The sequence below is a fragment of the Erpetoichthys calabaricus genome, chromosome 13 (genome assembly GCF_900747795.2).
Source record: "Erpetoichthys calabaricus chromosome 13, fErpCal1.3, whole genome shotgun sequence".
NCBI classification, from domain to species: Eukaryota; Metazoa; Chordata; class Cladistia; order Polypteriformes; family Polypteridae; genus Erpetoichthys; species Erpetoichthys calabaricus.
This window is the reverse complement of record NC_041406.2, coordinates 143,596,947-143,610,505: the sequence shown is the minus strand read 5'-3', so window position 1 is coordinate 143,610,505 and position 13,559 is coordinate 143,596,947. Positions and strand designations below refer to the sequence as shown.

Here is a 13,559-nt window from a genome sequence, read left to right as displayed (position 1 = left end):
ATCTGTTTTGTCTCGAGTAGAGGACACTGCATGGGGACTTAATCCCGGCCTTCAGAATTCTCAAAAGCATCGATGAAGTAGACCCGTCAGAATTCGTTCATCTTAAGGGTCAATCACATACTCGAGGACGCCAGTGGAAATCAAGGGGCAGTGCCTATAAAACTGAAGCCAAGAAGCTCTTCTATAGGATAAGAACACCCAGCAGAAACCTGGACAACCTTGAAGAAGGATCTTGATGAGATGTTGGGACAGCTAAGCTATTAGCTAAACAAATGAGTGGCATGTGGACTGAATGGTCTCCTCATTTGTCAAATTTCTTACGTAAACTGGACCTCTAGTCTTAAGCAGAGAAGATTGCGTGGACACCTCAACCAGGTCTTCAAAATCCATCGATAAATGCTTAAGGGAGAGTCACATACTCGAGCACACCAGTGGAAATTAAGGTAAAGAACATTTAAAACTGAAGTCAGGCAGCACTTCTTAACACAAAGAGTTGTGGGACTCTGAAACAAGCAACAGAGTTGTGGAGTTGAAGCAGAAACCTGGACAACCTTTGAGAAGGAGCTGGATGAGAAACGAGGACAGCTTAGATCTGGGATCCTCAATTTCGGTCCTGGAGGGCCGCAGTGGCTGCAGGTTTTTGCTCCAACCCAGTTGCTTAATAAGAAGCTCTTTTTGCTCGAGTGACACTTCTACTTCACTTTAGTTGTCTTGCTCGTTAAGGTTTTGAACCCTTATTGCTTATTTTAGTCTTCAATGGCTGTATTCTCGGTTTTCAATTACTCCTGATTAGCAATAGAGACCAGCATTTCTCCATTTAGCTTGTTTCCATTTACACCTGTGTGTATTTATCATGCACTATTGGGTTTAATTAAATACTTGGTAGGAAACCGAGAAGAAAAAAGTGAAGGACTGAGAATTACTCTTCCATTTTAGCCTTCAAATCATTTGGATGATCTCCTTGGAAAGGGAAAGAAAATCTACGATATGAGAATGACCTGACATAGCAGAGTTAAAGAACTAACAAACCATGAAATTAAATTATTGGCAAGAATTGCTTTCTAATTAAGCAACCGGGTTAGAATAAAAACCTGCAGCCATTGCGGCCCTCCAGGACTGGGATTGAGGACCCCTGGCTTAGACATTAGCGAAAAAAATGAGCCTCATGAAATGAATGGTCTCCTGTTGTTTGGTCAAATCTCCTGTTCTCACATGTATGGCTGTTGATAACAACAGGCCGCTGTCAGGCACATGGTCCTCATGCTGGGTAGTGTCTACAATTACAGAATCGAAACTTCCTATTTAAGATGGTGGCTCAGTAGCACAAATATGTTGGAATGAACAGCTCTGTGCTAAAAAAAGACAAAAAAAACTGTCATGGCAACACTCGATGGTATCATAACTGAAGGAGAACAATAATACCAAAAATGAACACTTTGAGTACAAGGTATGAGTTAGGTCATATCTCACTGAGCCTGTCTAGAAGTGACGTATGAGAGAACTCGTATCTCAGCATACAGCCGCTATTGACGCAGCCAGCTTGCTGCCACATCTCAGTTGTCTACTACAGTGCTGCCATCTAGTGGATAGTTACAGATTAATTTTAGGTGCAACAGCTTGCAGAATATAGCGCTATAAATAGTTTGTAATTATGGCCCGGTCAACAAGATATAAAGATGAAACAAGTTGATTTGTTTCAAGATAAATATTTTGATGATAATGACTGCAATCAAGAGAGTGATAATCAATTGCATGATGGCGTTTCTTCATTACAAATTGTCTGACTTGTCAAAACAGTCAGGACATCACTACCTGGATATTCCGCGGCCCACTGAGTGCAAACAGTCACTGACTACCAGATGTGTTTTGGGCAACAACACGTTTTATTTGCTGCTCATGAGCTTCTAAGCCTGCACTCCGAGTGCAAGCCAGTCTTATATTCTGTGCATAAACTTAATTCCTTTTCTACCTAAATGAAGATCAAATCATGTAGAAGTAAAAAATCATATAGCTCTCTGCAGCATGATTAATACAAAATACAGTCCTTGGTATTTGTGAGTTAAATACTTATAATTATCTGCGATGGGCTAGCGCCCTGCCCGGGGTTTGTTTCCTGCCTTGTGCCCTGTGTTGGCAGGGATTGGCTCCAGCAGACCCCCCGTGACCCTGTAGTTAGGATATAGCAGGTTGGATAATGGATGGATGGATGGATGGATACTTATATTCATTACAGTTAATAATGTTCTCTCTTCCTCAACACTCACATCCCACCACTAAACTGGCCTAGTAAGTGAACCGCTCTCCCATTCCAAGGTGGGCTCCCACTGGCCATGTCTTGCTGGCAGGCCAAGCTGCAGCAAACGGAATAAGCGTCCTCCGGCAAATGATGGTAGTCATATTCCAAAAGGTCTGACAATTACAATCGTTCGCTTTATTCACCATATGCTACCAATTTTAGATACTCTTTAACTTATTAATTTCTGAGTAATTTTACACATTGTGAGCAATTTTCTTCTGCAGAACAAAAATGCTTAAATTCATTAGGGAAGACTGACAGCCTATTCATCATTCCTGCATTAATTTATTATGAAACCTCAGGCTGCAGCAGATAATCAAAGATAAAAATGTCGCCTGTATTAAATGAAGATAGTTCATGTCTCAGGGATGAAAACCTGCTCCATGATCTAATCTGAGCAAATGCGTCTGAAAATGACGGATTTGTGAAATTCATTCTTGATGGAGCTCAGTTTCGCTAATTTATTTGCAATCCTTGACAGCAGGAAAAAAATATTTCATCAGCCTGTTAATAATTTGACCAAAACTTGCAGTCGTTTCCACCGCAATCCTACAATATTGACTTGTAAGAGCAAAATCTTCTTTGACGAGCGCCGGGTGAGAACACGTGCGTTGTAATTTCCGTCCAGTGCTGGCATTTTTTCCAACAGGTGGCAGGGCCTAATTGGAGAGGAAGCAGGCAGGGTGTTATTTGTGTGGAATCCAAATGAAAGCACTGATAGGACTTAACTGTGTGTGTGTATCCTGTACGGCATGGCTGACTGCTGTAAACAAACGTTGAGAAAGATTTCACCAGCCGATCCATCAGTCCATCTTTATTTAACTCTTTTAGGGCTGATGTGGACTTTTGTTGACAGCAGGGGTTGAGCAGGGACAGAGGGTAATAATCAGCTGTAGACGTCGACAAAACTTGCCGTCACGTTACGGGTCTTAGCTAGGACGACTGTGTAACAATAAAGATCACAAGACATTGCAAAGGTTTGGGGCAGCCACCCGTATAATTGTTCCCGGCTGCAAAACTTCTTAATAATCAGCTCCATGTTCACACTATTCAGTCCAAAACAGAACTACAGTGAACCCTCGTTTATCACAGTTAATCCGTTCCAGACTCTACCGTGATAAATTAATTTTCGCGAAGTAGGATTCTTTAACTGCGAAAATATTCGATTTATAAATAGAGTATAGAAAACCTGTTTACGACCTTCTAAATCCATTTTTTAACATTATTAGAGCCCATTAGACATGAAATAACACCCTTTAGTCACCATTACACTCGTATTACCCAATATATTAGACAAAATAAGAGAAAAAAAACATGTTACAAATATATTATTATTGTACTGTACATTTAATTACACACACACACAGTTCTTACAGACAACCACACACAATCAGGTGGTGCAGTATCTTCAGCAGGTGCGTCGTTGTCTTCTTCCGCTGAAGGAGTACTAGGAGTAGGCAGTGGGTGTCTGGGTGCGCGGCTGAAGAACATCTTGATAGGCAGTTGCTGGCGCTGTCTTTTCATATGCGTGAGGAGGCTTTTGTAGGGTATTGCCATCTTTGATCATATACAAGAGTTTCACCTTCTCCTGGATGGTAAGCATCTTCCTCCGGCGCTTAGTTTTATTCTCAGAAGGCTTAGAAAAAGCAGCACGTTTAGGGGCTTAGATAAAAGTTCTCAGGAAGCGCATGCGTAGTGACGTAGGCATGTATGAGAAAAAATCGCGATAGAGTGAAGCCACGAAAGTCGAAGCGTGATATAGCGAGGGATCACTGTAACTCAATATTAACAAGATGGTGGCTTTAAAGGCCATTAAAGGAAGTGATGTCATCAGGAACGGAACCAGAAGTGACGTCGTTGGCTGCCCCAGAGCCGGGCGGGATTTCCCTAGAATGGTCTGTAAGAGATCGAGAGGGAGAATCGGTGCACTTCACCACCCCCTGGTCCGGCGTGGAATTACATGCACAGTATTCGAGTCCCTTAGTTGCCTCCTAAACACGCGTGTGTGACAACTGTTAGACTCATTGACTTGACATCGAATCCCAGTGTGTGTGTGTGTGTGTGTGTGAGGAGCATAGAGTAAACAACATCTACAATGGCATGGACGTTGGGCAAAACAGCAAAGCGAATGTGCAAAGAAAAATACTCCGCGGGCATTATTAAGGTTTTTTGCTTTTTGCATATTATTGCTGAATCTGACTCTTGACTTATCAAACTCCGATTTTGATGCAAGTGATCTGGAAATCAAAAACGAAAGGCAGGTAGCCATTTCCTTTTTGAGAAAGTGCCTTTCAGATGTGGCAAAGGCGCTTTATTGGCGCCGACCCAACACAGACGGACACCAGAGGCACAGGTAAAATAAACTATTTTTTTCTTCAGCCGTGGGGCACGTCTTCCCCATGTCCCACAGGCCCTACACAGTCCCCAAATCACACTCTCTGACTTCCTCCACTACTCCTCCCAGGCAGCTTCGTCCTCCTCCCGACTCTGGTGCCCTGAGTAGCGGCTGCAGGCTCCTCTTCTAGCCCACCCGGAAGTGCTGCAGGTGCTCGTTGACCTACTTCCAGGTGTGGCTGCGCTCCCACCCAGATGGGCTTGTTAAGCCGTGCAGCTCTATGCGGCTCCCCTGGCGGACGTCATGGAGACCAACCAGGATGAGCTCTGGTGTTCCACAAAAGTGGCCCTGATGCAACCCAGGGGGGCTGCCAATAAAGGTTCCGAGGGACGTATCGTGGCTCCCATGGCTGCTCCCCCGGATCCAGTGACAAAGGGACATCCCGGCCGTCCACCACACAGAATATAATAAATGGTTAGACAAAACGGTGTGTAGTAAGTATGTAAGCAGTGTGACGGCCGATCTTAGAAAGCCAGTGTTTAATGTTAAAGGCATATAGGGTTTGCTTTTAGTGGGAAAAAATGAAAAAAAGAATGAGCCCTGAAAGAGTTAATATATTGTGCCCTGGAACGTTCATCTGAACCCGATACTGCGAGATAACATCTAGTCAGCCGTATATAACACCCGGGGCCATTTCCTGGGCCAGTTTATTCCACTCCGTCTGCTTAAAATTTAAGTTCCGTATTTTTTCAACAGGATATAAATGCACTTGCCATGTTGGCATTTCGGCATTTTCTATAAAATTTTAAAAAATGCAACGGCCTGTCCTGGAGTTTCAAAATGGAAGCCATGGGGCACTCTTTATGTGACGTCCCTTCCCCGCCCCGTTTTAATGCCCCCACAAAAGACACACAAATTCCAAAGATTTACCACAGCTGTCATGGTGTCGGTGGGATTGTGTCTAACCCTCGATCAGTGGGGCAGCCTTCATGAGGGTTACACTGCGCTGGGCACCTGACGCTGTCGTTTTTATCCCTTGCAGCTCCGTTTGCTTGCATCTGTCACACCATTTCCGATGTTATTTGTGTGGTCTCGTCTAAATTGTTCTAATGATCTAATATACAAATTAATTCATTTTGTTAATACTATACTGTATTATCCATCCATCCATCCATTATCCATCCCGCTATATTTTATTAATATAGTTTTGTAAATAAACGTGACTATTCGCTAAACTAATCTTCATTGGATGATCTCCCTTTGTCACTTTGCTCTTCTTCATTCACTTTGTCATTGTAGACTTGATCAGGCGTGGCTGTCACTTGGCTTGAAGGAAATAAGCGTGTGAGTGAAACAAAAGGTGACGTAAGGAGAGCTCATCCTCGTTGTTTTGTGTGTGATCCCATGTGACTGACGTGTAAGTGTCCATTTTCTAGCAGCATAGCATTCATAACGCTTTGAATGGCAGATGCGTTCAACCAAAGCAACTTCCAAGGCAGGTCACCAAGGGGTTAGTGCTTATCGATAGAAGCTGTCATGGGCGTGCGTATGGGACGCAGCTTAATTGGTTTGGTGATGGTAATTACTCACCGAACCAGGAGTTGGCGCTCTGGACTAACGTCTTCCCTATTCCTCCCTCGGTAGAGCAGAAGACTGACGGCCACTCCACCTCTGACATCACTTCCGTTTCCAGCCCTCCTAGCCAAGTCACCATATAAACCCAGAACCGGATATCTTGAGCCAGTTCCCTTCTGAGCTCCCGTCTGAAAAGACGGACTCCACAAGTTGTTGCGTCTTTTGTTATTTCATCTTTTTCGATTATATGGGGTCCACAAGGTGGTGCAGAGTAGTTGTGTCTCCTCTTTTACAAGGCTTGCATAACTCACCCAGGTGACTCCACAATGGAGTAAGACAATATTCAGACACACAATTTGTGACTAACACAGCATGAAATTGAGACCAGAAACTCCAGTAATCAGATCACAAAGGACTAAGCGTCTGGTGAAGTCCCCTCAATCTCCACGGTCAGTAAAGTCCATTTGCCTCTGTGAGCTTCATCTTCTTAGCCTCAAGCTAATCGCTATGTAAAACATTCTTAACCCTTTGATCTCTGGCCTCCCCAGCATTTCGGCACTGCAGCCCAAGCCTCCCCAGAAATCTTATGACTTATGAAAATACAATTTTATTATCCGATAAGAACACGATTTGGTTCACTGTATTAATCCCCAAGGTGAAACTGTCTTTTCACGTGAGCTTTGGGGGTCAGAGTGCGGGGTCAGCCATTGTACAGCACCCCCTGGAGTAATTTTCAAGTTAAGGGCTGACTTCTACACGGGCCCAACGGAGTAAGATCCCTTCTGGAAGTAATGGGCTTTGAACCGGCGACCTTCCACATATCAGTGCAGATCATTCGTCATGGAGCCACCACTCCGCACCACTGATTTGTCACAATATTATAACAGCAGCTTGATACCGTAGAACAAGCTGTATAACTTACAGTTTCGCTATTTTCGTCCTTTTCTACCATCCATCGTGAGGTCCTAACACTAAAACGGCACCTTTGAGTGATTCGTTTCAAAACGTTTTTCAGTGCCAGAAGCAACGCACAAAAACACTTCACCAGATTTTCCAATCGATCGCCACACGTTTCCCCTTCAACGCAGGCCTCTCGTGTCTCACGTCAAACGCCCCAACACTCTCAGTCACGGTGAGTCCCGCTCTGGGGATGGTGGCAGGTGTGGAGTTTGACTGGAGTGGTACGCCGGTCACAGCATAACGCAGATGTCCTAAGGCGAGTTCAGGGAGTAGAAGCTCTCTTTGCCTGTTTGTACTTCTCAGCGCACACTACGCAACCTCCATGCGCAACTGCAACCAAAATCCTTTACGTTTCCTTCTAGAAAATTACGAGCAAAACCAAAACTGACCTGAAGCAAAAAAAATGCGGTGCGGTGCATCATGTGGCATAGTCTAAGAGAGCGAAGGTTGGCACGCCAGCTAGCCAAGTTAGGACACTAGAGGCCTTGTGGGAATACGCCAAGACTTAGAGTAGTGTAACAGGGCCGTAGCGTACCAGCTTTGTGTAGGCCGCTCTTTCAGGCCAGCAGGGTAGATATTTGGGGGGGGGGGGGGGGGGGGGGGGGGGGGGGGGGGGGCCTTTTGGGTATACAGCGCTATGCAGCGGGCCCAAAGTTAACATACCGTCTCTTCATTCCACTATCTGGAGAGAACATCACAAATGAGTCTCTGTATTTGGTCCATTCTTTAGCAAATGTTGGACTGAAACGATGACCTGACGATTTTTATCTAAAAAACAAGAACAAATGACAAAAGCTCTTTGACGGACTTCAGGATGTGGGAGGAAAAGGAAAAGCAGAATTCTGGACGTGTGGAGAGAGCGGCGACCAAGCTGGGAGTCACCTGGAGCTCAGCACCGTGGCACTGTGCTGTCGGACGTGTGAAGCCGTGTAGATCCTGAGCATAATAAATAAAATGTATTATTATTACAGTCTGTAGGCCTTCAGCAGGTCGAAACTCACTCTCTCTGTGCAGTCTCAGATGCAAAGGGCTAAGACTTTCAAAGAAAGGAGTGCATTTCGCTCTCCATCGTCTCCAACTGGACGGATTGTGCCTCAGAACACAAGACTTAAGGAAACATAAAAGAGCCGCTCGTGGCAACTTGAATTGCATTTCACTTGGAAAACACATCTGGTTTAAAAAAAATGAAAGGCGCTGTTGGAAAAGAATCTGACGACTCAGGATTCAAAGCTGTGTCCGTCTTGCTCCAAGCCAGATAGCAAGTTCAAGTATGGCCTCCAAAAACACAACCTGCAGCCTGCTAAGTCAACTTCCCCGTGGTTGCCTAAGGTGCTCCAATATGTGTGGAGGTTTTGCATGCTATGAGTGAGACATTTCTCGGCACGTCTGGCACGTTATCATTGGGTCAACAACTAATGTACAAACTTATTTTGCACCGGACTGATATGCTTGATTTTTTGGAATTAAACTCTTTCACGTAAACTCGGTAGTAGACATCTGTTGTTCTGTTCCCTTCATTTCATCACCTGGTTTGGACCACCAGGGGGCAAACAGCTCCCCAAACCCGGGACACAACAGGCGCAGGAGACAAGTACAACACACACGCTTTGATTTTTTTCTCCTTTTCCTGTGGGAAACACCTTCAACCCGTTTCCCACATGTACAGCACAGTCACAGCACAAGCACCAATAGACAGCCCAGTACAAAACACTCGTCTTTCACTTTTCTTCATCTCTTCACCTCCGCCTCCACTCCTCTCCTGGCAAGCTTCATCCACCTCCTCCCGCCTCCGGCGCCCTGAGTAGTGGTGGCTGGCCCCTTTTATAGGATGCCCAGAAGCACTCCAGGGTGCCTAACAAGCTTCTTCTGAAAGCACTTCTGAGTGTGGCAGAATGGCTGCCAAACAGGGCTTGGCAAATATCCAGGTGCCCCCTGGCAGTGCCCACGGGCCCCAGGAAGGTTGAGCTTCCATGCCCCAAACCAGTGGCCCCACTGCAAGCCAGGAGGGGGGCTGCCCTCTAGCATTTTGGGGGAGATAATGTCCTGAATAAACTCTCTCCCCCTGATCCCTCCACTATCGAGGCGTTCCAGGTCCCAGGTGAGGGCCCGGGTGTCCGCCACACTGGTTATTGAGCTCCTCCATCTCATCAACACTGTGTCAGTCGTGAAGAGATGCCAGTCAAGAGCAGGGCAAATTCACGCACATGTCAACACGAAAGTCGGCAAAGAAAAAGGGCAACAGTCGTGGGAGACAGAAGCCCCGATACTCAAATGTGATTATAGCCATAAAGTTTTGGTCACGTAATGGAACGATGCCACATTTGATGTTTCCTCACTACTGCTGAGATTGGCTTCAGCTGGCCCACCCCAACAGTGGGATGAAGCAGGCTCGATAAATATGAATTAGCACAGGCCACCACGTTCATGAGAAACATGAAGATTTACCTCATAAGGTAAAAGTACGTCATAAACAAGAAGAGCTGCGTCAGATATTTGAAATATTAAAATTAGTCCTCATTTTAAATGTTTAAAGTCTAAATATTCTCAATTGTATAGATATTTGTCATTTGTCCCCCTCAGATGGAGGTCCATAGAGGGCTAATAAAGGATCAAAAGTTAAAAACAACCTCAAATTCGGAATCGGTGACCTTGAAATCATCTAAAACAATACCCCACATGCTTCTGTTTGAAATTTGTCATTGTTCACATTCGGGGAGTGGCTCTTAGGGGACAAATCACAGATCTGAAAAAGATGGCCGCTTTTCACGATCAGCAAACACGATATGCCATTAAACGATTCTCCCCGTGCCCATATTCCTGATGCCAATTTGAATGATGCTTTGAGAAAAGGAGGAACTGGGACTTCTTGTATCCCATTAAGGGGCTGAACTAAAGGAGTCGGCTGACGTTTCATGCAGAACTTCAAGTCCTTCTGATCCTTGTGGTGGCAGACACCTATTTGTAGATAGATAGATAGATAGATAGATAGATAGATAGATAGATAGATAGATAGATAGATAGATAGATAGATAGATAGATAGATAGATAGATAGATAGATATACTTTATTAATCCCAATGGGAAATTCACAAGAATTTATCAGAAGAGTGTCATTTTCTGCACAAAACATGGCCTACAATGAGGGTCAGAAAAAGAAGAAACCCCCAAAAGCTTAAGCTCCTGCATATCTAGACATCAGGACATGTTGAATGGTATGTCATCTGTGGGGCTTTTCTTGTACTGGTTAGTCTGGAAGCACCAGACCAAAAAACGCTGAAGTGATTGCAAAGTTTCCTAAAGAAATTCTTACGAACACAAAGGTGCATAATATTTCCATGATATGCCCTTTAGACGCTGCTTTTCGGTGGCTCACTTGTAGGAGTTGGGTGTTGTACCGTGTTAGTCGTTATGGATGAAACGAGCAGTCAAGCAAAATGACACCTTTTATTGGCTAACTGAACCGATTACAAGGTGCAAGCTTTCAAGGAAGAAGAAGAAAGAAAGAAGACGACATTTATGTGGTGTCAGACATGTGGGCATTGCGCATTTACAGGTTTGTGCTGAACGGAATTAAGCGTGACACTGCCGCTTACGTGTCCCATCTGTCTCTTTAGAATGGAGGAAGAGAAAAGTCTGGAGGCCCACTGAAGTCACGCCCCAATACCCACAAGGCCCCGCCCCTTCCAGTCACCGAATTGAATGACAAACAGGAAGTCAGCGTTCAGACTCAGACTGTTTTCAGAGGAGATTGGAGCTCCACACCACACTTTTAAAAAAAAAAAAAAAAAAAAAAAAAAAAAAGGCCGGCGACCGTTTTATTTTGGCACAATTATGCCACATCTTCATGCTTTGGACATTCCAATTAAATAGGGCATCGTACGGGACCCCAACCCTCATTTCTTTGTGTGTTATCTTTAGTTACAGTGAGCTTTATAAATAATCATCTACAAAAAGGTCAAGATGACACGGATGCTCTGACAAGATGTACGTTTAGCTTGGCGGGAAGAGACGTAATGTAATGCCTTAAATGTCCACCGTATGACCAAAGGTATGTGGGCACCCCTCCAAATGACCGAGTTCAGGTGCATCGTAACAATCCATTGACAAACATTGAAGAGCTCTGTGACTCTGTGATAGGATGCCACCAGTTAGTCCATGAGATTTGTGCTCTTCTAGATCTTCCCCAGTATGGTAAGTGCTATTATTGTGAAGTGGAAGCTTGGAGAAGCAACAGCAGCTCAGCCAAGAAGTGGTAGACCCCCACAAACTCACAGCGTGGGCATAGCAATGGCCTCTCCTCTGCAGCATCAGTTACCACAGAGTTCCAAACTGCATCCGGATGCAACATCAGCACAAGAACTTCATGAAATGGGCTTCTGTGGCCGAGCGTCTGCACACAAACCTAAGATCACTCTACGCAATGTCAAGCGTCATTGACCTGAGTAGCATAAACCACACCACCATTGCACTCTGGGGCAGCGGAAACGTGTTCTCTGGTTTGGAGTCTCTGCTCATCCCAAGTTTCCTCTCCTGGTCATCCCTTCAAACCTCGGCAGCCTTCACACTCCTCCCCGTCCACCAACTCCACCCGGACAGTAAGCAGGCTAGGATGGGAGACCAAGTCCATGAGACTGTTAAAGGTCCACCAGTAACTGCTGCACCATCACACCACCCTCACTTTGATGACTTACATAATACCCCATTGAAAGTAATTGTAACATTTTGTATTTGTGCTTACCTTTGTAGTTTATTTTAAATCCTATGGAGCCAACGCTTTCGTCCGTTTGAAGGTGTAGCCACATTTGGTTTGTCATACTGACAATCAGGTCGGGGACAAAGCTGCCGGTCAGGCTGAAAGTGAACAAAGGAAATGAGAAAATGACAGGATGACACCGTGTGCCCACTTCATTTAAGAAACTGAAAAAAATACAACAACATAAAATCCTTCAGCTTTGGTCCAGGCTCGCCTGTCTGCAGAGATGAATTCAATGCACTATAAAAAATAAAAAGGAACATATGGTGGCAGATGTGGAATCAAGAAAACTATTTTCCTTCATTTGTGCAGAGTTATGCTTCTATTAAGAGATTCATTAGTAACTTCAGCTGCTTAATGACAGAGGCGTCAGAGACGACTTACACTTGAAGGATCGTTCTTGGATCGCCGACTTCCCCTCCGTCTCCGATTGTTAACGTGTCGTATCCAATTTCCAAGTCAAATTCTTCAAAGTTGATCTGAATGACCTGGTAGGAAGAGAATCAGAAAGATTATTAGGCACACAGGGGATCCTTGGGAACGGATTTTTGAAGATCACTTTTATAAACATTTGGTGATGTCTTGCAGTTTGATTTTCAAAGAGGTTCAGGGCCTGCTGCATCTTAGGGAGGTAAACGTGCCTCGACCAACTCTGGAAAAAACCACATATGTCACATCATTCAACTTTTTCGGCAAATTGAGAAAATGATGTCCCCCCCTATAGTTACCGATCTCTACATTTCATTATTCCTGAGCTTTACATACACGATATTGCTTTTTTTTTTTTTTTTAACAAATCGACAACACCTGCCATTTAACATTAGAATCCCTGAAGCCTACGAAAAAACTCGTAATCCCAGGCCACCTTACATTCCTTTGCACCTCTCCATTGGCGTCTTTTGTGTTGTAAATATGTCAATCAGCACAAGCAGCAAGCAGCCTGCTACCCCATCCACCCCAACTCGGGCAAAAAGTTCTCACAGCTCGTCTGTTTACCTAGGTGTGAGGTGCCTGGAGTTGTATCGGATAAATAATATCTGGTTATTTGGAAGACATGAATTTTATATGTTGTCACAGAAACGACCAGATGACATCAAAAAGGTTTGGGGCAGCCACCCATATAATATGCCTTGGCTGCAAAATGGGTAAACTGTTGAGATACATTCACAGGTTAGAGTTCAGAACAGAACTGATGGTATGGAGGCAAGATGGCAGCTTTAAAGGCCAGTATGGGAAGTGATATCATCGGTGACCGGGACTGGGAGTGATGTCATCCGGGGACCGGAAGTGACATCATTAATAGCACCAGACCCGGAAGGGGCATTTTCGGGACCGGAAGTGACGTCTTCTATGGCACCTGTAACCATGATATGCCTGGGCTCCAATTCCATCCATCCATCCATTGTCCAACCCGCTGAATCTGAACACAGGGTCACAGGGGTCTGCTGGAGCCTATCCCAGCCAACACAGGGCACAAGGCAGGAACCAATCCCGGGCAGGGTGCCAACCCACCGCAGGACACACACAAACACACCCACACACCAGGGCCAATTTAGAATCGCCAATCCACCTAACCTGCATGTTTTTGGACTGTGGGAGGAAACCGGAGCGCCTGGAGGAAACCCACGCAGACATGGGGAG

The 13,559-nt window shown here is 44.9% G+C and overlaps 1 protein-coding gene across 2 annotated transcripts in view; it reads right to left on the bottom strand.

Annotated features, from left to right (window-relative positions):
• csmd3b (CUB and Sushi multiple domains 3b) overlaps positions 1-13,559 on the bottom strand; it is a 1,253,873-nt gene that overhangs the window by 354,800 nt on the left and 885,514 nt on the right. For both annotated transcript variants that reach the window (XM_051936007.1, XM_051936008.1), the window contains exons 11-12: positions 12,303-12,406; positions 11,904-12,016 (exon numbers count right to left, since the gene is read on the bottom strand). In XM_051936007.1, coding sequence (XP_051791967.1) covers positions 11,904-12,016; positions 12,303-12,406 — 217 coding nt within the window. The remainder of the gene's footprint in view (positions 1-11,903; positions 12,017-12,302; positions 12,407-13,559) is intronic.